Below are 26471 nucleotides of genomic sequence, written 5' to 3'. Positions count from 1 at the left end.
GTCCCTAGTGGGGTCAGGAGGAGTTGCTGGTGACTATCTTCAGCGAGACATTTTGGGAGAGAGGCGGGGTACACCCTGGACAGGTTGCCAGTCTGTTGCAGACAGTATATTCAATATACAGAGCTATGTTGACAATTGAAACAGTTTCTATGGAAAATATCGTTTAAAAAGATACAACCCAGAAATTCTGTTAAGAAGCAAATAGAAGTCATTCTTTATATAGAAACAGATAAAACTTAAAGGTGAATAAAGCCCTTAGCAGCTTTAACTTGCTATTTTTAACAAGACTACATTTTTATCCTTAAGAACTATTTCAAGGCTTTAGAAAAATGAACACTGCTTTTAATAACGTGTGGAAGGAGATGTTTCTGGAGGAAACACTGTGCGATGCTGTGATCAGAGTCAGAGATGCAGAATTTAAAGTTCACAGGTTTGTTCTCTGCAACCCCAGTGCCTTCTTCAGGTAAATCATTGTAAATCATTACATCTTAGTTATTTTCTCTTTAATTCCTGATCTCAATATGACGTATTGCAAAATGGTTATGAGGTTTGACAGGCACTAAATTGTGCTTTTGACATCCTTTGGGGAGAAAAAGTTGTCAAGTTAAAAATATAATTCTGCCACAGGACTTGTATTTCATAAAAGCTCCTTAAATTGTTCTATTGAATCTAGATTAAGATTGATTGATGCAGCTCTGCTGCTCTGGAGTTATTAAGAGAAGTTGTTTCTGATCCATCTTATGTAATCAAATTCAAATATACATTAGCAGTCCCAAAGGGAAATTCAGTAATCATATCACATAAACCTTTTCTGTTCAAATCATTAACCTGCCTATTAAGTTGTTGACTCAGTACTAATCTTTCATTTTCTTTATTTTTTACATCTGTAACATGTGACTTATTCTGGTTCCATCTATCTGGTTAGAATGTCAACAAATGTGTGTTTCCATGGTGACAGGTCCAGCGACACTCTCCAGTAGCTTAGCTCGCATCAGGCATCAGGTTTTGATATAAATGAAGGAAATCTGTAACATTCAGACAGATAAAAGGGCAAAGATACTCAAAGTTACCCTATGTTTCTGTAGCCATTAAAGTTCATTTGAAGGTGAAGAAACGGTCAGTAACTTGCATAAGTATTCATTCCCATTCAATAACAGCATGTCATGTTACAGACCAACACAAAGTTGTGTAATTGTGAAATTTAACATGGCTTTCAAGCTTTTCAAATAACTAAGTTGAAAAGAGTAAACCAATTATAGAAGTGATCTAATTAGCAAATAGAGTTCACCTGTGTGTATTTAATCTCAGTAGAAATCTACCTGGTCCATGAAGGAATGGGAAAAAAGGTTCTAACAATTTGTAAGTGCTGTACTTCACTGCTTTTGTGGCTTGACGTATGTTTCTTAAACCTCCAATCTCCCACAGAGACCTCTTCCTCAGTGACCAATCATCTGGGCAGCAAGTCTACAGCTTCCCTGACCTGTCACGAAATATTATGGAGCTCATTCTTGAGTATGCCTACACTTCCTCTGTTGTGGTGACGGAGGACAATGTGGTAGAGCTGTTGGCTGCAGCAGACCGCTTTGCTGTCCCTGGCATCCTTCAGGCCTGCTGCGACTTCCTGCAGCAAACACTCTGCCCTAAGAACTGCATCAAGACCTGGAAGCTAGCAGATCACTACAAGATTCTTGACCTCAAGGAAGTGGCCTACCTCTACATCCTGCAACACTTTGAGGAGGTGGTGGAGGTCTGTGCTGACTTTCAGCAGCTCCCTGTTGAGGAGCTGGTGGAACTCATCGGGAAGGACGAGTTGAATGTGAGAAAGGAGACTTTTGTGTTTGAGGCCATCCTCCGCTGGGTCAAGTTTGCTCCTGAGGATCGTAGGGGATACATGGGGACACTTTTCGCTCATGTAAGTGAATGTTGGGGCACGGATCTCCCCAAACTCCAGATATACAATTGCAACTGTCTACATAAAAATATCCTGTCTTTGTCCAGGTTCGCCTACTCCTAATACCTGTTAATTACTTAGTCGAAACTATGTGCAAAGATAATCTGGTTAGAAACAATTTACAATGTGTAAACATGGTAATCAGTGCGATGAAGGTCCTCCATGGGTCCAGCGTGGAGATGCCCCTCACCTCCACCCGTCTACCTTCTCATGTGCTGCTGGCCATTGGGGGCTTTGAAGACAATTTTCCTTCTGACAAAATTGAGATGTACAATGTTCGAAAAGACTGCTGGAAGACAGTGTACAAAAATCCAGCACCATTCCCAGAGTTCAGCGGCTGTGTTTACCTCAAAGGAAACATCTATTGTGTCGGAGGGTGCCACGCTGATCACTACTTGAGCAGCGTCATAAAGTTCAATCTCGCCACCCAAACTTGGAAAGAAGTGGGGACGATGCACAAAGCTCGTTGCTATGTCAGTGTAGCGGTGCTCAATGACCAGATCTATGCAATGGGAGGCTGCAACAAGTATGATACCTTCAAAAGTGCAGAACGGTTTAACCCTGACACCAATCAGTGGACCCTGATTGCACCCATGTATGAACACAGAGCCGATGCTGGGTCTGCAGCACTTCACGGGAAGGTAAGTGGATTAAGTGTTCTTAGACCAGGTTTGACCTTCTGTGGTTTTGAAAGGTCTTTTTAGCCAAAGTGTTGTTGAATCATGAACATTGACCTTAACTGAGTAAGATGTTGTTTTGGTTTATACAGTCACCTCCTGGACAAGTCTTCAATACACTCTTGGGATAATTGTTTGGCTGGACAGTCCTGTGAAGGTTCACCACTGCTTTATGTTGTCTCCATTTGTAAATAGTGGCTCTCACTGTGCTTCACTGGGATTCCAATGCCTTAGAAATTGATTTCTAACTTTTTCCAGACAGAAATATTTCAGTGGCTTTGTTTCTCATCTGTTTATCAGGGCCTGGTGTATTACTTTTTGAGAACTGGTAGCCTTCCTCAGGTTCTGTTCAAGTGATTTCTTAATTCTCAGAATCTGACAGTGCACTTCTTTTTGTATTTACTCAGATTATCTTTGTTTAATGTTGGATATCAAAAGAAATCTAAGATGGCCAAATACTTTTTCACTGAACTATACCTCGGAGGTTGGAACTCTGTTCATTTCCAGATATCGGTGTGTTCCTTCTGTTTGAAGAAGTTGTAATTTTGAGAACTAAACAGAAAAAAATCAATTGGAATACATGGCGAATTTGGAATTCCGACTTGGAAAGTCTCAATCCTACCTTCTAATTCAGAATGGCTACAACAGATTTAAAAAAAAAAAACCTGACAGCTTACCAGTCCATCGCAAGGCAATACGGAGACATACTGGACAAACAACCATGCACACATTCACACCTATGAACAATTTAGAAGAAAAAAAAGCACTGTTACCTTCTTGGTAGGGCCAAAAGCATGATCTCATAGTCATGCTTTTGGAGTGTGGGAGAAAGCCAGAGTACCTGTAGAGAACTTATCCATGCACAGGTAGAACATGCAAACTCCTTGCAGAAAGACCCCAGGACCTTCTTGTTGCAAAGCAACATTGTACAAATTGTGCAGCCCCCTTTTAAAAATTTATATACCATTAAATCAGTCCTGTTGACTGATAAATGTTTTCTGTGAGATGAGTATTTTGTTTTGATTGGAGGTATTCATGTTTTTTTGGTGTATTTTTTTATGAGTGATGGCAGAACAGACCAAGCATTTCATATGTGAGCTCACCATTTGCACCAGTAAAAACTTCAACTTTTTGAAGGGAAGGCTTATAACAAGATTTAAAAAATTATTTTTGGGAATCTTTGATCATTTCAAGAAGTGCAATGGGGTATATGCCACGAGAGGTGGTGACGTATTTCCGTTTGAATTTATGCCACATAGATTGGTTCCGGGTCCTGCTTGCTCCTATTGTTTTTAGCCAAAGCTGCAAGATCTGTACCATGAAAAAGACGCAAAACTTAAAATATCTGTGAGCTACTGGTACAACTATCGAGTTTTTGGTGTGCCGAAGTGTCCAGTAATTAGCCGGTACCATCCAGTGCTTAGTTTTTTCATTTTCCTGCTGATATCAAGGCGACAGCGGACTGTAGCCAAAACTTAGCCACTACAGCTAACACACGGTTTGTAGCTGCCGGTGTTACGTCAATCCGCGTTTCCCCATTAGATAGGGTTCCCCCCTGCGTCTTCTTGCCGCTCCGCCCCGCCCACGCGGCAAAATGAGCGCGTGCTTGTGCTGAGCACTGAGAAAGCAGTAGGGAACTACGGACACCATGAAAGCTCAAACATGTTTCGGCAAAGTTGTCACTTTCTTCACGTTTTTGCGGGAAACAAATAGTAATAATAATAATAAATAATAGTAATGATAAATACATATATGTCACATATTAAAATTATTATAAATGTATATATGTTTATGTTTAATATATATATATATATATATATATATATATATATATATATATATATATATATATATAGTAAACAGGGCAATACATTTTAATGCTCAATATTGCCCATCAGATACCGTCCCCCTTGTTTTACAGTGGGAGAACCCTATCTGATGGACATATTCCGCCCATCAGACACCGTTCCCCCACTGTAAAACAAGGGGAACGGTATCTGATGGGTAATATCGAGTATTAAAATACATTGCCCTGTTTTTATTTCATACATTTATATAGATGTATATATGACTAAACATATATATACATTTATAATAATTATATCTATGTGACATATATGTATTTATCATCACTATTATTTATTATTATTATTATTGTTGTTATTGTTATTATTATTATTAGTTTCCCGCTAAAACGTGAAGAAAGTGACAACTTTGCCGAAATATATTGTCTGAGCTTTCACCGTGTCCGTAGTTCCCTACGCGCGTGCTTTCTCAGTGCTCATCACAGTGGCGCAACTACACATTATTCAGGTGGATGCGAAAACGTAGATCGGCGCCCTCCACCCGAGGGAAGGAAGGTCAGGGTGAAGGAGCGACGCTCACTCCCCCTCCGTGACGTTAAATTTACCTCGTTATATGCGCGAGGTGAAGGAGCGTAAGGCGCGCTGAAGTGTACGGGAAAACATCATCGGTGCGCCGACCCCTCCAGACGGGGTTTTGGCGCCCCATCTGGCGCTGCGCCCCAATGCGTTGCATACCCTGCATACCCACTTTTTGCGCCACTGGCTCAGCACGAGCACATTTTGCCGAGTTGGCGGGGCGGAGCGGCAAGAAGACGCAGGGGGAACCGTATCTGATGAGGAAACACGGATTGACTCAACACCTGCTATTTCAAAGCTTGAGGATATTGAAGATCCAGCGTCAGAAACTGAAAGACGGAGGTTAACAGGGAGCTGTACGCGCTTCGTTCACTGGAATAATTTGTTGGAGAAAAATAATGCAGGAGGAAATCCACTGCTACGGAACAGGCTGAGAACAGAGGCAGCGATTCGGCACAAAGTGAGTCAATACGTGTTGATGTGCGTTTGTGTTATACGGAGTATGAAATTATTTTTAAGCAACTCCTTAGTTTTTGTTTATATGACAATTATATAAAATACATTTAACATGCAGTCGGAGCGACGAGCCCCTCCGATACCGAGCAGGTAATTAAAGAACAGCCGAGAGCAGCAACGCTTCAGCCCGATCCAAACCACACAGGTAGTCAGTCAGATTAAGATCCAAAACCTTCGCTTTACAGCCGTTTAAGTGGCACCGATCCACATAAAAAACCCACAGAACAAATGGTACAAATCACGTATTTCCCGAAAATATGACATTACCTTTGCTGTTTCATAATTATAATCCACGTTAGTGAATTTTTCCAGTTGGCTGCTATAATCTGTTCTTGCGTTACACAACGTAATTTCTTCTTCCTCTGAGATTCTGTTTAGAAAATAAGGTTATGAAGTTACATCCTCCTGCTGCTTTTTGTTTTTAAAATTGTAAATTTATGTTTGTCTCGACTTTTATAAACTAATGCCTCTTATATGCATCATTTTTTGTGTTGGTAATGAGCAAACCCTGTGCTTTGCCTGCTAGTAGTTTAAATTAATTTAAGCTGCACACTTTCAAAAGAGTATTCAGATTTTAACATGCATTTTCTAAGTAGTAAATATTTAAGTTCACTCTTTACTCAGTAACTTCAGTAATGTTACACCTCTGAAACATTTCTTTGTGATACCAGAACTATTTCAATTAAACATTTAATTTCCTGAGATATTGTCAATTTATTTTCAAGCAAAACTCTCAAAAAGAGCTGAGGATTTATTAGTTTTGATTACATTGTATAACTAAATATGGACGCTTATTAGTTTGTTTTTAATTTTTCAGGTTTGCATCGTAACACCTCGTGATGTTTCTGAGCCATGATTGTTGTGCTGATTACCTTTCCACTGGATCCAAACACCTGGACCAGCTGACGGCGTCCATCAGTCCACGGTCTGCCGGATCATCACAACGTGGACTAACTTTTTATTTACAGTACTTGGTTAAACTATGATCTTGAAACCGGAGCACCAGATATGCAAAAATCTACCTGCAGACTTTGTTGGCTACCCTGACCCTGCAGTCATCCAGTCAGGATACAATAAATTTTAATTGCAAGAATGAGTCATCGTTACAGCAGAATAAAGATGCAATTTTATAACAATGTCTTAAAATTACAAGAAGTCGTTTTAATGAGAAATAAAGATTCAGATTGATCTGATGTAACCAGCTCAGTCCATGTGGTTCTGACATTTGTCAGTAATCAAGAGGATGTACATTTCCACCTCAACTGACCCGGTAAGCATTAAGGTAAAAATAAAAAAATACTGTATAAACAAATAGAAATACTTTCTATATAAAGAAAAGCAAAAACGTTAATAGCAGGAGAAAAGTTGTTGGCAACATTAGCTCAGCCAATCTCTGCCTCCAGGAAGCCATCAAACTGAACTGTCCAACTCCAACTATAATAAAGATAAAAAAGAAAGAAAACTGAAAGTTAAAATAACAAATAATGCCAATTTAATAATTCAGTTCTAATGCGTTCTGGAATCTATTATTGACATTTTACAAATTTCACAAATCAATTAGGTTTCACAAATGTTTTATTTATTCTGCTGTTAGTACAGAATAATCTAGTTAGGTTTGAAATGTCTAGGTGTTGTTTTTAAAGTACAACACATTAAAAAAGCCCAAGATAGTGAAAAATTAAGTGTAATCGCCCTTTAGCTATTTTCCGAACTAGATGCTACATTCGGGAGCTAACTTCAGCTTCGACTGATAGCTTGGGCACAAGATAGACATATCTATATATGTTTATATAGATCAGTGATTCTTGAGAATAGGGACAAAATGGGTTTTTAATTTGTTGTGGCAAACAACTTAGGAATAAAAAGAAGAAAAAACTAAAGAGTAGCATAAGCTAACCAGAGCTAACTAGCCCTCTTAGCAAAGGAAGAGAAAGGGAGAGGTCATGGGGTCCTTAGAAGTTCTGGTGCCCCCCAATAATGCCTGATTTATTTTTTGACATTCTTTTCATTTCTGACGGTGTTGACAAAAACTAGGGACAAATTTCAATGGAGTTGGAAAATATATAAAAATGATTTTTAATTCAATTTATTGATACCTTTATAATTATTTATATGACTACTTATACTTAATTGTCATAATATATAATTTTAGTATTTCTTTACTTGTTTTAAACTATCATAATGTATTGAGTTCTGCTCCTGGACAAGGGCTTTTACAGGCATCATCCACCGACTACAATGTTTAAAATAAAATAAAAATATTCAGCAAATACCTGGAAAATATACATTGTTGTGCTCACATGACCCAGATTAGTTTAGTCATATATTTGAAAAAATTATATTTTGTGTATATTTTATTCAAATTTTGTGCTTTATCCATAGGACCTGTTTTGTCCCTATTCTCAAGAATCACTGAGATTCTATCTATAAAGCATAGATATGTAGATTGCACACTGCACAGATAATCAAAACGCTTAACGTTTACATAGCACCTTTGTAAGCTTGTCCCTGTTAGCTACGTCAGACATATAAGGCATTATGGTGAATACAAACGATTTATTATCTTACCTTCAAAGTTATTGTGAAGTTTTGACACACCTGACACATCCTGGGGTCTTTCTGATAGGCCTGTCGCGATAAACGATGAATCAATTAATCGGACGATAAATTAAACCTATTGAGCTCATTTTAACCCTCCTATTATGTTGCGGGTCAAATTGACCCGTTTGAAAGTTTTAAAAATATTTTTAAAATAGTTGTAAGTATTTTTATTGCATGAAACTTTTTCTATTAGTCTTAATAGGTGAACTCTACATATAAATTGAAAATGTATTCATTTTACACATTTGCAGCCCCCCCTGCGTCTACTTGTTACATCGATACTGTTCGGGTCAATTTGACCCGGCAGTCAAGTTAAAGTGCAAAAAAAGATTAAAAATGTCCAATTCTATTTGTTTCCTTACAGCTATGAACCTTATTTCACCACACACACACAAACACAACACAACACACACCACACACACACACACACACATGCACACGCAGACACACACAAACCCACTTTCTCCCTACTCTCTTTACTTCACAATGAACTGCGAGAAAGCAGGTGTTCATACAACTTTTGACGGGAACCTTTTCTGTTCCCGTGGGTAAACTCCACCCACACTGAGTGGGTAAACTCCACCCACACTGAGTGACACTCAGTAGAAGTGGAGGAAAACATAAATACTCTCTGTATGACTCATTTATCTTGATTTTAATTGGCGGGTCAATTTGACCCGGAACAGTATGTGTGTCTCAAGTTCAATTATAAAGATCACCCTTTGAAAAAAAATATTAAATGTAATATAAAATTTTTTACCAAAGATCACTTTCAAGGAAATTATTGTTTTTTTGTGTCTAGGTTTTTTTCAGTGGACATAAAAAATGTAAATCCCATTTTTTATGTCCAAATGAGTAATTGAGTAAGTTGTCGTCATTAATCCTTAATTTCTGAGAAATAAAAAACATTATTGCACAATTTTTGATTGAGATGGTTAGTATTAGAGTTAATAATCAGATAAAAAAATGTTTTGGAGGAATTTTTTCGTTCCTGAAACTATTGCATGATAAAACTCTCCCCGGGTCAAATTGACCCACGAACATTATTGCTATACCTCAGAAACGAACATAATAGGAGGGTTAATTAACGTATTTATCGTCCCTTCCAGCCTTTTTTCTTTCTGTTGATGACACTGAATGAAAAAAGGCTCAGGTCTGGTGCTCTACACTGACAAATCCCTTCATTTCCTTAGTCTAATGTCCAGCTCACACTACACGAGTTGTCGGCCCATTTCCAAACCCTGAGAGACACCTTAGCATACAGAAATCCTATATAATGGTTCAATCGAGTTCGTCGTGCCGTGTGGTGTCCAGCCACATGGGCACAAAATAATGGCTACAAGTCCAGTTAACTAATTTTAAAATCAGGCATTAATCAATGCTTTACTAGAATCTACCTGTGATGCATGTGGCTATAGAGTCAGCGTAAAGTCCTGACTGAATGAAAATCGTTATAACCTATTTATGTCACGTTAAGAAGAACAGCTGAAAACTTACGGGTTTATTAACTGAGGTAGCAATTTGGCTCCAACTCCTCTCCTTGTCATTTCTATATTCTTTGCACAAAATGTTGGATAAACATTAATGATAGCACAAATCATCTCCAATGTCCGCTGGACTTCGGGTTGCGCCGTTTCAGCTGTTTGGGATTCCCCTCCGTAATTTCCCCTCAGAAAGCGCGGAGGAGAATCCGGCTTTCTGATTGGCTACCTGTCACATTCAACAGGCTGCGTTAAGCTCCCAGTTGGTTAAACCCCTGATTTAGATCGACGATCCACCGTAACACACCACACACTGCAGAATGATCGGTTACGAAATCACCAGCGACGATCTAAGATTGTCATAAGGGGAAATTAGGGGTAAAAAATGATGTAGTGTGAACTATTGCATTAGGTAGTGGGATGTGCCCGTTTTCTCTATTTAAATCTAGTGATTACTGAAGGACAATATAGTATACAGACTTCATAATCTGTACTCTTTTGGTTGAATGCAGTATTTATTTCCACTTTGGCTTTATGTTGTTTAGTTTTTATTCAAGTACGTTTTTTGTTAATGGAGACTGAGAATCCATTTTATTTTTGTCTTTGGTTGTTTTGTTTATTTAGTTTATCAGTTCCAGTGTTACGTGTTATTTTGAAAATAAATATCAGGAAATCGCATGTATTATTAGTCATTTCCATTAAATCAGCGTCAAAAGGTCTTGAAACAATATTATCGTTTATCGCAATAATTTCTTTAGACAATTAATCGTCCAGCATAATTTGTTATCGTGACAGGCCTATTTCTGCTTGGAGTTTGCATGTTCCTTTGTGCATGCATGGTTTCTTCACAGGTACTCTGGATTTCTCCCACAATCCAAAAGCCTGACAATTAGGTAAATTGGTCTCTCTAATTGTTCATAGCTGTGTGTGCATGGTTGTTTGTCCTGTGTCTCTGTGATAGACAATCCTGTCCATGTTGTACGCTGCCTCTTGCCCATTGAGGTAGGCATCAGCCCTCCCCCCACAACCCTGCAAGGAAGAGCAGGTTTAATAGTTGGATGTATTCTTAGTAGAGAGGAAATTTCTTGTCTGGGCTTAATGCACAGATAAAATTCTCATTATGCCAAGCTGAGAGTCACTGAGCTTCTAAAGGCAACTCAATCTTTCACAAGTGTTTGTAGAAGCTATTTTAATGCCTACATGCTGGATATATCCACCAGAGGACAAGGAAGAGATAGTAACATGAATTCAGTGAGTTAGAGGGATGAGTCTATAGTTTTAGCAATTTAGTGTATGTTTGTTCTGGCCTTGGGAATGCTGAAGCTTTGCACTGTTAAAAACAAAGTCCAGCAAAAGAATAATTACTTTTGCTGCTGACATGACTGTGCATGATCAAATTACAGAAATTCCTAATGTAGATATTGTCAAGAATGATTCCCGTTCTCCCTTACCAATTCTCAGGTGTACATATGCGGTGGATTCTTAATGGATGATGCATTATCTTCTTGCGAGTGCTACAATCCTAACACCAATCAGTGGACGCTTATCACACACATGGAAACCGCTCGAACGGCAGCAGGTGTCATTGCCTATAAAGACCAGCTCTATGTGGTAAAGAGAGCTAAAGAAACGTGTTCATGACTGTAATCCAACCTTGTAGGCTGTAATCCTAGTCTTAATTCCAGTCTTTCTTCCAGCTTGGTGGCTACGACGGTAGAAGGCACGTATCAGAGGTTGCTGCTTATGACCCCTTGACCAAATGTTGGTGCATGCTGAACCCCATGATTCACTCCCGTAGCAACTTTGGGACTGTGGTGTTAGAGGACCAGCTTTATGTAGTGGGAGGTTTCACAGACGATAATGACCAGTTGTGCTCTAAAGTGGAGCGCTATGACGGAAATACCAAGACATGGCAAGTTGTCCGGGACCTGGATTCTCCTCGCGGTGCCGTCAACTGCTGTGTGGTGGAGCGAATCCCCCATGCTGCTGCCTTTGTATCCTAAACACCAACTTAGACATGTCAATAAATGCATTGATTTTATATCATAGATAGATTTTTGTTTACCAGGAAAATGAGAAGATTGCTATAACTCCTTCAGAATGACTTGCATACTGGTTGGTTATGTTTTTACTTCACGTGCAATCTTGTCTGTTCTGGCACAGATATGGTTCACCTTGAAGCAGAAACTGACTCATTTTTATAGCTTTCTGATTTCCTCTTAATCTTGATCAATTGGACTTGACAGAACAACTATTTTTTCTAATCAAAAATCTGAGAAATGTGTCCATTTGTGTTCACGCTGCTTTCCTCCGACATCTCTAAATTAGATTCCACTGCAATTAACTGGTTCCATGTCTCACCTGTCAGAATTGACCTGCATCTAATGTAATCTCAGCATAAATCCAGTTGTTCTTTGACGGCCTCAGAGGTTTGTTGGAGAACATTGGTGGACAAATGGCATCTTGAAAATCAAAGAACATGAGATGATTACACAATAGATAAGAGAGTTAGGTCATAAAACTATCTTAGGTGGTAGAATCTCCCTACAGACAAACTATTAGTCATTAAAAATGAATCCAGTAACATTTTATTTGAAGGGGGTGAATAAGACTGACATGACACTGTCATAAACATGACATAACACCTGTCATGAACATGAATAAGTCTTCATGAATATTTATGACTGTGTCATAAAGCGTCATTCGGTAAATTATGACACTTTTAATTCAAAGCTGACATTATTCAAAATGTCTTTGTTATGACAACTTGACATTAACCAAGAAATCATTACTGTTTAAACTTTACCTTTAATAACATAAAGTTACCTAATTTTTAAAGTGCAATCAGTAATACTTTTGTAACAAATTTATATCAGTAATGATTTCTTGGTTAATGTCAAGTTGTCATGTTTATGACAGTGTCATGTCAGTCTTATTCACCCCCTTCAAATAAAGTGTTACCATGAATCCTTAAGGAAAGTCAATTTAGATAGAAATTCAACTGGGTCCTTTTTGGAATTCTGCACATCACCCTAAACACACCAAAAAGTCAACACAACACAGACTATCAATAATTACAAATGACAAACTTAAAGACAGCAAAAAACTTTTCAGAAGTATTATTCTCTCTTTATTGCATTAGAACATACATTTTTCATATATATCTATATATATCTATATATTTTATAAATGTGAATTTGTACACTACAATCTTTTATTGTAACATGTTAGAAAATACTCAGAATGCTCCAAAAACATAGCACTAAAAACAGTTACCAAACAATGATTATTACATTTCTTCCATTTTTGTTTTGGCCACTGAGAACAAGGAAAAGAAAATGACAGAGCTGCAACTGTGGATCGAGAGGAGAGAAGAGGATCACAGGATGTGATATGTCACATTGATGTGGGAGCTTTTTACAACCCAAACAAGTGAGAGAGGATAGGTAGAGAGAGGGAAGAGATGAGGAAGGGGGGATGGATGAATATAAGTGCACGGGGTCATGATTTTTTTTCTCCATCTGGTTTTAATATGTCTGAATACAAGAAATGAATAAGAAAATCTTATTGCACAAGACAAATAAGTAATTTTTTTTTCTAAAGCTGCATTTTTCTATTAGTTCATTCAATTTTGACATTAGCTTGTAGTAGTGAATAGCCACAAAGCCCTTCCACTACTGACACAAATGAAGATATTAATCAGGTCTGAATATATTAAAGCAGAAAGAAAAGCAGCAATTGTGATGGTAGAACAGTGGCTTAAGGTCTTGCAGGCATTAATTTTTGCACCAGGGTTCCAGCACATTTTCCACAACCTCAACATTCCAAACTTCAGTCAACTTTGAGGTTATTTTTGTTTTACATGTATAGAGAAACATTCACCAGACAACACTTAAAGATATATGTTTTTATTGCAAAAATGGGGACAGTCTTGCAATTCCACTTTTTTGTTGTTGTTGGATTTTAAACAACAAACTTTATCGAATAATGTGTGGAAGATTTTTTTTCTAGTGTTTGTTAAATCTCAGACAACTTGGACCTCAGAAACCACTGGAAATATGTTGAAGTAGAATTTGTTCATCTTTAAATACAATATTTTGAAACTAAGTCTAGGTCTGCACCGATTGCAGTTTTCTGACTGATCACGATCTTTAAAATGCCAGACATGCTACTTCCAATTTTAACCGATGTCTGATGTCAAGTTGGCAACTGTTGCTGCTAATACTGCTAACAGTGCAAGATGTGACCTCACAGTAGAGCAGAAGGGTACTGCGGCTGATTTTCAGATCTTTGAAGAAGTATTAACCAATCACAATTTTCCAATATTAAGAAAATTTGGGGCTTTCTATTGATACCGATTTATTGTACACCCTGAAAACACACACATACCCGACACTTAGGGTCACTTAAGAGACCAATTAATTTGAAAATCAAGTTGTTGGGACTGTGGGAGGAAGCTGGAGTACCCAGAGAAAATTCACACATGCATGACAGTACATGCAGCTTCCATGCATAAAGTCATGGCCAGGATTTGAATTCAGGACCTTCTTGCTGGAAGGCAACAGCACTTTGAGTCCAACTTTGTTCAATATTTCTGCCTAAGCCTTCAAATTCAAACAAGAATTTTAAAATTAAAACAAGAATATATGTAAAGAATAATAATTATTCTTGCAGTGTTGCTTATCAGATTTAAATAAATGTGAATATATAACATTATTTAATTATGAACAAATAAAGGTAAACAGAGTATGGAAATATAAATAAATGTCTTTCCATACTTATCTGGGGATTTGAGAAGAAAATTTCATACTCCGTTTCATCCCTGTGCAGGAACCCTGGTGTTCTGCTTTATCTGCTCAAAAATGTCCATTTGAGATGTTTTTACTTTGTTTAGGAATAAGTGGAGAAAAACAGGCTGCACCACATAACTAAAGTCATTATTTGGTTTCTTGGAACCACCTTCCTTCAAGTTGTGTTATAGGATGGGATAGAGGGAGGTGTTTTCAGGTCATTAAGTTCATGTTTTCAAAGTTATGAGACACTTCAAAAAGTGCACCTCGTTTGTCAATAATCTCTTAACGAAGATGACCGTTTCTGAAACCAAAAATGACTAGCAAAGTGGAAACAAAGAGAGAAAGGTAGGAACAGCAACTAATGGCCAAAAGCATATATAAACAGCTCCCACTCATACACACTGGACCCTGTCACCAAAAGACTTTAATATAAACATGAACACTTTCTCACACACACAGACACAAAAGGCTGACAGGTTCTGATCCGGGAACACAGCGGATGCAGAGATTCCTCACAGAACTGAGAAACACGGTTGGCCAGAACCACAAAGACACAGCAGTCTGTTACTGATCGAACAACTAGTGCTACAGTGGCACAATATAACATCAAGAGAAACTACAGCAGTTTTTGGAAAAATTTGTATTTTAATGTTGGTCAAAGAGCTGTTTGTTCCCCAGACCAGGTAAATAAAGATATGATTTTGTTCTTTAAAATAAACACCTCACTTTACAAAAAAAGTCCTTTGCAATCAGGTGATTAATCAAACCAGAATGAAAAAAATGTCTTATTGTTAAAGAATTTAAACAATTTCATCCTTTTAAAATTAAACAGTTAAGTTTATGAAAAACAATAATAAGAGGGGACATTATCCATTTAAAACCATCTTTTATACAGCCAAGATTTTTTACTGAATTCTGGAAAAAGGAAAATCTGATTCTTGCTTTCAATTTTCAAAGTTTTCCTTCTTATGTTTATGAATTGAGAAGGGGTATTGTCTTTTAAAGGGACTACAATAAACAGTCCAGTACATGGTACCTGCCAGCTTATTTACAGGCAATCTGCAAGTTAACATACTTATGTTACTTTAAGTGCAAGAACAATCCTTAAAAGGTACCTATGGTGCCAGCCTATAACATCCAATGGTACTTACAGGGTTCCTATTGGCGATTCTTACAGGATACCTCCTGGGTAAACACTGGTGGGGTTGCGTACAGTGGGGGACTGGGATATAATAAGTTGTGACTTCTTATTTGGTTCTCATGAGCCCCTTCTCCACAACTGCAAGCCGGGTATTGCGCATATCAGTTTTTTGATTGGCAGCACACTGCATTCATTGATTTGTCCTGTAAATTCCTCCTCGAACAACAACTTCTCAAACAATCCACGATAAGACTGTAATAGTTGGCGAAGAGGACGAGTTGCAAATAGGTGATTCCATGGTGAAACTTTGAGGTTCAAACCTTTCCAGCAATTGTGGCAACAAATATATCCCAAGAGATGTTGGAGAAACCAGTCGCCCAATGGTACACATACAAAACATGATCGGAGCATCGACCACTGCTCCTGCATTGTCATGGCCTGCCCATATTCACGCCCACATAGTGAAGAATACACTGTCAAAGGAGACACATGTTAATGTCTGAAGCAGACATTACCTGGCTATAGTGAGGCTTGACAATGGAAAAGAGGCATTGGTTTGCCTAGAGTGTACCAATAGTACAGCTATCGTTCAATTGAAGTGTATCAGGCTGTTTTATGAGACAACATGATTGTCTGTGCTTAGAATTTACCTGCAGCCTACTTAAAGAATGCTTACAGGCTACATTTGGTCACAATCTGGTGTATTTACATTGTGTACCAGGAGGTGCACCATGAGGTGTACCCTGTAAGTACACCGGGGTTGTGAGTATTCACTTACCACCCAGTTGCATCCTGTTCTTGGATACTATCAGGGTTGTATGCTATAGAAATAGATTAGTTTGATTCATTCAAATTCATTAGATTTTACTTTATGAATTAAACATTTGTCCATATTTACTCCAACAACCATAAACATCAAGATTTGTTTGAACTTACCCCCAGTTACAATCAAGAAACCCAGACTAACTGGATGTTTCCATTATAAAAAACACTCTCATGGCTAACACTTTGTAACAGGTTTTAATGGAATATAAAACCTGAAGCACCCTGTAGTTATGCGTCCTCCAAGTACCTCTATAGGAATCCTGTATGTACCAGACTGTATTATATATAGCTACCAGAAGGTGGAAAAAAAGCTTTGCAGTTATATCTCCAAAATCTCATTTCTTCTCTTAAATTAAAATCTTTCTAGAGTAAGGTAAATACTTTTGTTCACGCTCCGCTTTCCTGGTCAAATTTCAGGGCCCAACAAACCTAAACCAAAACATCTTTCAGATTTTACCAACAGATTTTACGAAGGAGCATGAACTAAAAAAAAATAAATAAAAATTGACATTTAAGACAACTCATGCATACTTCCCTCCCCCTCCACCTCTCTCTGAATGAACAGGGCTGTGGTGTTATGATCTTAGCTTCCTAAGGCAGTATCACAGAACACTTTATAGAGACACAACAGCAGTACAGAATTACAAACCGACCCAGAACCTTATATCCACTTGGGTGGGACTTTTCAAAAGCTTTCTAAATTCTCTGCTTTTAATGTATATTTTTCTAATAAAAGTATTTTAAAGCTTAACCCTAACACAAAAGAATTTACTGCTCCTAAAAAAAATAACTGACTGATCAAATTTGAACAAGAAATTTTGGTCCTTACATTTTGCCACTGAATATTGACATATCACACTGATGGATTAAAACAAGGACAACTAAAGAAAATCTGCTTCATTATCTTGGCACAACCTGATTGTTCTTACTTGGGACCCCCCCAATGCTTCCCTCCATCACGTTTCTGTTTCAAAGGAATCAGAAATCTCTCATATTCGCTTGCTCAAAATCTACAATGGATTATCCCACATTGCAGCTTGATGTCAGGAGCAAGTAAAGGTGCTTGGTGATGGTAACTAACATTAGTTTTAGCTATCAACATGAGGCGCTAAATCTTAAATGTACAACATGAGATATATAAAAGAAAAAGCCACTCAGTGTTTTGCTAATAATTGTCAATATTACAACTAGATAAAAAGGTCTAAGTGTCACATTTCACAGGTCAGTAAAGAGTTCTAATTAAAAAAAATGATGAGGAAGAGGGTAGTAAGTCCTTAACATGATGTAGATGTGCTGCAGAATTCGGTGCGTTTTGGCTCAGTAAAAAAAAAAAAAGACGACCCTCACACCAACTCTCTTACTAATCATCAGTAGAGCAGGTGTTTAAATTAGCTAATCAAGCACCACTGTGTTCAGATGATCACTTTCAACAGTTTTTCTGTTGAAAAACTTTTGCCACATTGCGCATTGCACTGAATTAACAACTACATTTCCAGATTTCATTTAGCTAACAGAATTGTTCTACTGCGGCAGCGCAGCAATGGATGGCAAGTAAAACAATGACCTGTTTGCCCTCCAGCATTGTGCACATGTATGAATTTTCCTGAATAAGACACATGTTTATAGTCACTCCTTTCAACACTCACATCTTCATCATCATAGTTATTATTATACCCACATTGTCGTCTGATTTAGATGCAAGTTTAGTTTTCTGAAACAGAACTCATTATGTCTGGACGACACCTCCTAACTTGACGGCTGGGTTTCTTCTGCAGGAGACAAACTAAATAACCGCTCAGGAAACTCTGCAGACTCATTATATCTGCCTCATCTGAGCTGCTGCAGTGATTAACAGAGATGCAGCTGATTGTACTCATACATCAGCTGCATCTCCAGATATTAAGAAAAGCAAGAGAGGCCATAAAAGTGCCATAAAAGTGCCATCATCAGTGATTAAATCTAAAGAAAATACAAATAATTTCAGTCAAAATGTATGTATTTAGCTAAAGGCAGCATATCAAAGGTTAGGGTTGGATATAAGATATGAGGTTCTGGGTCAGAACTGGGCCGTTAAGTGGCCGACATGATGTGGGGTGGTTATGGCACTGTGGAAGCCGACTGGGTTGGAAACAGCTCTCTGCCACCCAGTTTTCTCTTCATGAAATAAGCTCAACTTGACACTACGACTATCGGACATTTACTAAGAAGTTACAATGGCTTGACGTGTCCGGCTGTGCCACAACCAGCCCAGATGGTCTCTGCTTAGTGATATTGTTGCGCATCTGGTCTATAGTACAATAGCATTAACACAATGGTCCAGCAGACAGATCAGATATCATACAGATGGTCCAATACAATTATAGTACAACATCTATACATCAACTATACATTGTGCAGTTTCTTTTTCTTCTTTATGTTGAGGGTTAGACTCGATCACCATTACGTCACTGCTGTAAGACTGGGGGATAAGGGGTTAAAGTAAAAGGAAAACAGAGCCATAGCTAGAGTGATTAATCACTGTGGTCAGTCAGAGATCACCAGAGAGGTACAGGAGGGTGTTCTAAATGTGCCTGTGACTAACTTTTAAATTTTCATTAACATAGAAAGTTACGACAATGTAAATTTTGAGATTAATCACAGAAATGTCCTTGTTTTTTCTAGAAAATTTCTGCAAGAAATCTCAGGAAAAAAGAGGAGTACATTTTCACCAAAAAACTCAGAAATACTATCTGCAATGGGTCTAATATGATGTCTACATCAGTTTCCCTGTTTTTGTTTTTCTGCTCTGCCTTCTCAAACTCCCAGTCAGTCATGGCAGAAGACCCCTGGCTCTGAGCCAGGTACTAATTCTACTGGAGATTTCTTCCTGTTAAAGGGTATTTTTTTCTCTTCACCGTCAGTCTGTCCAGGCAAAGTGAAGACCGCAAGTCAATGACTCGAAAAAATCTGCTGGGTTTCCTTAGACTGAAACATTTTAAGCTAATTTCAACAATAAACTGATCTTAATTAATTGTTTGATAGCTGAGGTATATTGAAATGTATGTGTGATTGAAATTAAATTACTTTTCTACTCAAGTACAATTTACATGACATTGTGGTGAATTGGTGCTACATAAAGCTAATTTATTTCAATGATTTTTGTTATCAAATGCTACATTAAATATCAGATTTTGTGGTGTTTACTGCATTGTGCATTGTCAGAATGATAATCAACATATAACTGATTAAAAAAAGTATAATTTTGTAGCACCTAGCATACCTTGCAAAGGTATGCTAGGCGCTACAAACTACATAAACAGTGAATACTTTTGCAAGGCATTGTGTATTATTTGTGCTTGTGTGATTAGCCTCCACATAAGTGCAACACTGAGAGTGAGGTTCAATACTGCATCATTAGCTGTGTTTCCATTGACCATATAATTGTGCAAGTTGACAGTTGAAAATAAATTCCCTTAATGGAAACACACCAATTAAAAAAAAAAATTCCTCCATTCTATAAAAGGTTTTGGCACTAGGATGACGTGGTTTTTTTGACTATATCAAAATGTATTTATTTCAGGAAACTGCAATGGAAATACTGTTTTGAATCAAATGATCAACAACTGGATGTTACAACTGACAAAAAAACAACAAAAAAGTATGTTACATGCCTGCCAGGCTGTTTGTGCTTTTTCTTTCCCCTCCCCCTTCCTTTGTTTGTCTCTTCACAGGTTGTAGGGAAGCTGGTGTCAATCTCCCCTGATTGATCCTCTCCACCCATGGGCCAATCAGCATCCAGGGAGCCTGGATATATATAAGCAGCTCACCTGGGGAACTGAACCTGCTCAATCTAAATCCAAAACCAGATAAAATATGCATTCAGGAAACATGGCTCAAGCCATCGTTACAATTTAATATTCATAGTTACTCAGTTTTACGTAAAGACGGGTCAAATGGGAGTGGAGGAGGTTGTGCTATATTCTTAAAGGAAAACATAAAATTTATTCAACTACAAATACTGTTAGACCTAGAACTTACTGCTGTAGAAATTTGTACAAATGATGGGAATATTCAAATAATAAACTTTATAATCCTTGTAAACAATTAGAAAAATTTAAACTTGAAACAATATTAGAACACTGGAGAGGGAAAATAGTTTGGTGAGGGGATTTCAATGCACATAGCAATTTATGGGGAGATCAGGATGATTATAATGGAGGAATTTTAGAGGAGATAATTGAAGAAAAAGAATTGGTCATTTTAAATAATGGAGAAGGCACTTGGGTGGACTTTGTAAGGGGTATAGAATCTGCTATTGATCTGACCTTGGTCTCAATCTGTTGCTGGTATTTGTAGATGGAAAGTATTTAAGGAATCTACAATGGGGAGTTCATTATCCAATTTTTGTAAATATAGGTATATATACAGAGCAAGACCAGGCAGAATTTGAGGGGAGGTGGAAGTTTGGGAAAGCAGATTGGGGTAAGTTTGGAAAATGTAGACATAAACAAACCAATAAATGAATTAAATTCAGAAATTAACAAATGTATTATTAACTCAGCCAAAACATCTATTCCTAGAAGTAGTGGTATTAAAAAAAGAAGATGGTTCCTTGGTGGACACCAGAATGTTCAATAGTAATTAAACAAAGTAATAAGGCTTTTAAGACACTTAAGAAAATGATTTGTTTCCAAAATCTAATAATTATAAAAGAAAACAGGCAGAAGTCAGGAAAACAATAAGAAAAGCTAAAAGGGATTATTGGAGAAAATATTGTGAATCTCTGGGGAAAAACACAGCATTAGACAGGGTTTGGAATACTATCAAAAAAATGTCTGGGAATTCAAAAGAGTATTTTTTTCCAATAATAAAAGATAATGGAAATATTATAATAAATAATGATAATAAAGCTGAGGTATTAGCAAAAGTATTTGCAAAAATACATAGTACAGAGAATCTAAACAATAAAGAAAAAATAGGATGTGAAACTACTGTACAGCAAAATATTGGATTATTTCATAATGATGAAGAATATGATGATTTTATTAATATGAAATTTTCCTTGTTAGAATTAAATAAAGCTCTGAGGAATTCTAATAAATCTACTCCTGTTAATGATCAAGTTATTTATAGTATGCTAAATAATCTTAGTGATGTGAGTAAAAAAATATTATTGGAATTATATAATAAAATCTGGGAGGAAGGGATATTACCTGATACATGGAAAGAAGATATTATTATTCCTATTTGTAAACCTGGTAAAGATCCACATTCAGCTCAAAGTTACAGACCGATAGCTCTAACATCATGTTTGGGTAAAATTATGGAAAAAATGGTAAATAACAGATTAATTTATTTTTTAGATTCTAAGGAGAAGATTAAAACTTATCAATTTGGATTTAGAAAAGGCAGAAGTACAATTGATCCAGCATTATGTCTGGAACATGAAATTAGACGGCCCAGATTAATAGAGTGTGATAGCAGCCTACTTGGATGTGGAAAAGGCTTTTGACATGCTGTGGAAAGAAGGGCTGTTGATTAAACTAAAACAAATAGGTAAAAGGGGTAAAATATATAGGTGGATTAAAAAGTTCTTAACTGAAAGAAATATTAGAGTTAAAATAGGCAGGGAAATAAGTTCAAAGTATCAAAATGAAAATGGTACTCCCCAAGGCAGTATTAAGTCCTATGCTATGCTAAATTAAATATTTGGGTATGTGGTTTGATAAAAAAACTCACATGGAAAATACATATAGATAAAATTGTGGAAAAAAGTTTTTAAAAAATTAAATATTCTGAGATGTTTGAGAGGCAGAGAATGGGGAGCAGATAGGAAAGCACTAAAGACAGTTTACATCGGACTAATTCGATCCATCTTTGACTATGGTTGTATTCTATATAATTCAGCTTCAAGTAGTTTATTGGCAAAGATAGATAAAGTACAATATCAGGCATTAAGACTTTGCTGCGGAGCGATGAAAACAGCTCCAGTTTCAGCTCTACAGGTTGAGATGGGTGAGATGCCGCTGGAGCTCAGGAGGGAACAACTAGCCTTGACTTACTGGGCAAATATTAAAGGACATGATGAAGCTCATCCTCCGCATGTTACACTGCAACCTTGTCAAGAAAAAGGAAAGAAGCAAATTAGTAGCTTTGGATGGATAATTTTAAATAAAGTAAAAGATATTAGAATAGATAATTTTCTAATTAGTCCTGTGGTTGTTACTCCTGATATTCCATCATGGATTTTTGGTCAGGCTGAAGTTGATTTAAAGTTATTGGGAAAAGGGAGACAATTAGGAAAAAAGGAAGGGGAGAATTATATAAAAAGAGAATATTCAGAATATATTCAAATATATACAGATGCCTCTAAAATGTTAAACAACCAAGTAGGTATATCATTTATAGCTCCAGATTAAAATTTTATGAAAAATAAAAGAATAACTGATAAACTGACAGTGTATACAGGTGAGTTAATGGCAATTTTAATGGCTTTAGAATGGGTTGAAGAAATGGAAAGAAGAGAGGTTTTAATTTGTTCCGATTCAAGTAGTGCATTAATTAGTCTTAAAGAGGAAAATTCAGAATCAAGGCAAGATATTATATTGGAAATAATTCATTCAATTTTCAGGATTAGAAATCCTGGTTCTCATGTTAAACTAGTTTGGATTCCAGCCCACATTGGTGTGGTAGGAAATGAGGTCGCTGATAGTTATGCTAAGAGTGCTTCAAAAAAGAATACTGTTGATTTGAATATTAAGATAAGTAAAAATGAGATATAGAATATTATAAAAGGAAAATGGCAAAAGGAGTGGGATAGAGGAGACAAGGCGAGGTTTTATTAGAGTATCCCAAAAAAAGTTGGGGAATATAGGAAATGTAATAGAAATAAGAAGGAATTACTATATCTAGAATAAGATTTGGACATACAGGATTAAATAGTACTCTTAAACTAATTAATAAACATAATACAGGTTGTTGTAATTATTGTGGAGAATTTAAAAACAATACAACATATTTTCCTAGAATGCAACAAATATGTACGGGAAAGAGAGGTATTACTTAGAGAGTTAAGTAGAAATGAAAATAAGTTAGATATTAGAGAGTTGTTTCAGAGATCGTCAGGGGATGTAGTTTTTTGTAGTATTTTTAATTTTCTTAGAAAAACGGGTATTATGGGGAGATTATAAGTGTCTGGTCCATACTCCAACCTGGAAGGTGGCGGTAATGCACCTAAAAGTTGTTTGCCAACCGCCATAAAAAGAAAAGAAGAAGAAGAAGAAGGACAAGAAGAAGAACTACTGAGCCTGCTCCATCTGGCTGGCAAGCTGACACATGTCTTGTTGCTGGTGCTTTGTGTAAAGGTTTGTGGTGGGAGTTAGAGGACTAGGTAAGTTTGGGGTACCCTGTACATTTCCATCACTTAGGTGTTTTTCTGTTAGACACATTAGGTAAGTGGGTTGGTGCCACCCATGTAAAGTTTTGGTGGAAACTTTTGTTAGATCAAGTAAGCAGGGTTTTTGTTTTCTATTTCTTTTCTTTAACATAAACGGTAGTTAGGCATAGGCCTGTCACGATAACAAATTTTGCTGGACAATTAATTGTCTAAAAAATTATTGCGATAAACGATAATATTGTTTCAATACCTTTTGACACTGATTTAATGGAAATGACTAATAATGCATGCGATTTCCTGCCATAGACAGATACACTTTATTTTCAAAAGAACACATAACACAGGAACTGATAAACTAAACAAACAAAAACAAAAATAAAATGTATTCTCAATCTCCATTAACAAAAAGCGTACTTGAATAAAAACTAAACAACATAAAGCCAAAGTGGAAATAAATACTGCATTCAACCAAAAGAGTGCAGATTATAAAGACTATACTATATTGTCCTTCAGTAATCACTAGATTTAAATAGAGAAGATGGGCACATCCCACTACCTAATGCAATAGTTCATACTACACGATTTTTTCCCCCTTAAGATAATCTTAGATAGTTGGCCGATCTAAGATTGTCGCTTGTGGTTTCGGAACCGATCATCCTGTAGTGTGTGGTGTGTTACGGTAGATCGTCGTGGCCGCTCCGATCTAAATCAGGGGTTTTCCCCGACTGGGAGCTTAACGCTGAATGTGACAGGTAGCCAATCAGAAAGCGCGGATTCTCCTCCGTGCTTTCTGAGGGGAAATAAGGCAGGAAAATCCCAAACAGCTGACACGAAGTCCAGCGGACATCGGAGATGATTTGTGGAAACAACATTAATGTTTATTCAACATTTCGTACAAAGAATATAGAAATGATAAGGAGAGGAGTTGGAGCCAAATTGCTACTGCAGTTGATAAACCTGGTAACTTTTCAGCTGTTTTTCGTTAATGTGACATAAATAGGTTATAATGATTTTCATTCAGTCAGGACTTTACGCTGACTCTAGCCACATGCATTGCAAAGCATTGATTAATGCCTGATTTTAAAATTAGTTAACTGGACTTGTAGCCATTATTTTGTGACCATGTGGCTGGACACCACACAGCACAATCAAACCTGATCAAACAGTTATACCTAGGATTTCTGTCGGCTAATGTGTCTCTCAGGTTTAGAAAATGGGCCAACAATCGGCTGACAACTCGTGTAGTGTGAGCTGGACATTACACTAAGGAAATGAGTGTGGAGAGCATCGGAGCTGAGCCTTTTTTCATTCAGTGTCATCAATAGAAAGAAAAAAAGGCAGGAAGAGACGATAAAGCCGATAATTAAAATGAGGTCGATAGGTTTAATTTATCGTGCGATTAATTGATTTATCGTTTATCGTGACAGGCCTGAGTTAGGCCCTGTTTTGTTTTATTACTTTCTTTGATTTGACACCACCTAACTGTCCTTTTCTCCCCCACAGTTTGCATGAGTCTTCTGGGATTTTTGTTGTAAATAAATCCCACTTTTTTTTTATCACATTCACTTGGACTGTCGAATTTTTTGTGGTTGTCGTGTTACTCCCCTTCTCATCAAAAGGGGGAGGTAACAAGTATTTGAAGGATCACGGCATGTTATGTTTTAATGAACAAACTTATTCAACTGTGATTTTAATTTTGTTTCTTATTTAATATTAACACTGCAACTGCGAAATTGTATTTTTTCAACATTAGTGGAATACTGACAAAGTTTTGAGCCCATTTGTAATGGAAACACAGCTACTGTCAGCATAAGCGGTCCAGTCAGCTCCAAGCTTCAGTCTATCCATGGCTCTGGTTCCAGAACGGGGTCGGGGCAAAACAACTTGGTAGTTACAGGTCAGGGGGGTTCTGGTTTAAACGGTTACGACACTGAGGACTTAAAAGGATAAAGGTTTCAGGATCACAGGAGGGAGGTGTTATGATACTAAAGTATTTGAGATGTCTGGATATTGACATGTTGAAGCTAATGGCATTTTCTTTTATTATTTGAGATACGGTATTTTAGAAGTTGATGGGGTGAAGAGAGTGGGGGACTTAATGTGAGTCTTATGAAATGTCAATGTTAGGATATGATGGTGGCCTCCGTTACTATAGCGGGATCTTCTATGTCAGCTTTACTTTGAACCATCCTCAGTTCCAGCTGAGGCGGACTGGGCCTCCGACCGGGACCTGCCAACTCTGAAGGAGAGATGGGGGGGAGAAGGGAGACGAGGCAAAAGAAAAACAAGTTTCAATTGATGTATGATGGAAAACCTGGTGCATATCCGTAATAAACCCACAGTAACAACAAAAGCTTTTAATGCCGATTCTGCGATCGCTTATTGCTAAAAATACTTAGATTAAATTCTATAAGTGGGTTTTATGTACTCTTAAATCAGGGTTTCTGGAGGTTTCATCCGACCATTATGGCAACAGAAGTCAGCCAATGGCTGAGAAAAAAAAATGTCCAGCCAACTGCCAATAAAATTTGAATTTACCCTTAGTGGACATGAAAAAGCCAACTAGCTGCTAAGACACCATTGCAAGAGCATATTGGCTGGCTGGCAAGATTATATTAACAGCTAGTTACCAGTAGCCAACAAAGCGCCTTGAATCACAGAACTCAGTGAAGATGTTTGCATGCAACTCAAAGTTTTGCTTAACAGTAAAGTCCTGCAAGAAACATAGTA

At 37.2% G+C, this 26471-nt stretch overlaps 2 protein-coding genes across 2 annotated transcripts in view; one reads left to right on the top strand and one right to left on the bottom strand.

Annotated features, from left to right (window-relative positions):
- The first annotated feature begins 187 nt into the window (after positions 1-187).
- Positions 188-11648, top strand: LOC103476576 (kelch-like protein 10). Its single transcript, XM_008429032.2, has 5 exons — positions 188-463; positions 1426-1912; positions 1999-2592; positions 11069-11218; positions 11305-11648. The coding sequence occupies exons 1-5, from the start codon at positions 330-332 to the stop codon at positions 11608-11610; spliced, it is 1671 nt and encodes a 556-aa protein (XP_008427254.1). The 5' UTR covers positions 188-329; the 3' UTR covers positions 11611-11648.
- A 1063-nt stretch (positions 11649-12711) lies between these two features.
- Positions 12712-26471, bottom strand: part of LOC103476575 (pyridoxal kinase-like) — a 42944-nt gene continuing 29184 nt past the window's right edge. The window contains exon 12 of the mRNA XM_008429031.3: positions 12712-25980. Within this exon, the coding sequence (XP_008427253.1) occupies positions 25865-25980 (116 nt within the window). The 3' untranslated portion in view covers positions 12712-25864. The remainder of the gene's footprint in view (positions 25981-26471) is intronic.

Source organism: Poecilia reticulata, chromosome 15 (genome assembly GCF_904066995.2).
Source record: "Poecilia reticulata chromosome 15, P_reticulata-male-v2, whole genome shotgun sequence".
NCBI classification, from domain to species: domain Eukaryota; kingdom Metazoa; phylum Chordata; class Actinopteri; order Cyprinodontiformes; family Poeciliidae; genus Poecilia; species Poecilia reticulata.
The sequence above is the reverse complement of the archived record's forward strand: the minus strand, read 5'-3'. Positions and strand labels throughout refer to the sequence as shown.

What these genes read in the sequence shown, in the direction of transcription:
- LOC103476576 (XM_008429032.2), top strand. Translation starts at nt 330, where the DNA reads ATGAACACTGCTTTTAATAACGTGTGGAAGGAGATGTTTCTGGAGGAA. An exon ending in AACCCCAGTGCCTTCTTCAG is followed by an intron (nt 464 to 1,425) that starts GTAAATCATTGT and finishes AATCTCCCACAG; the next exon opens with AGACCTCTTCCTCAGTGACC. An exon ending in TGGGGACACTTTTCGCTCAT is followed by an intron (nt 1,913 to 1,998) that starts GTAAGTGAATGT and finishes GTCTTTGTCCAG; the next exon opens with GTTCGCCTACTCCTAATACC.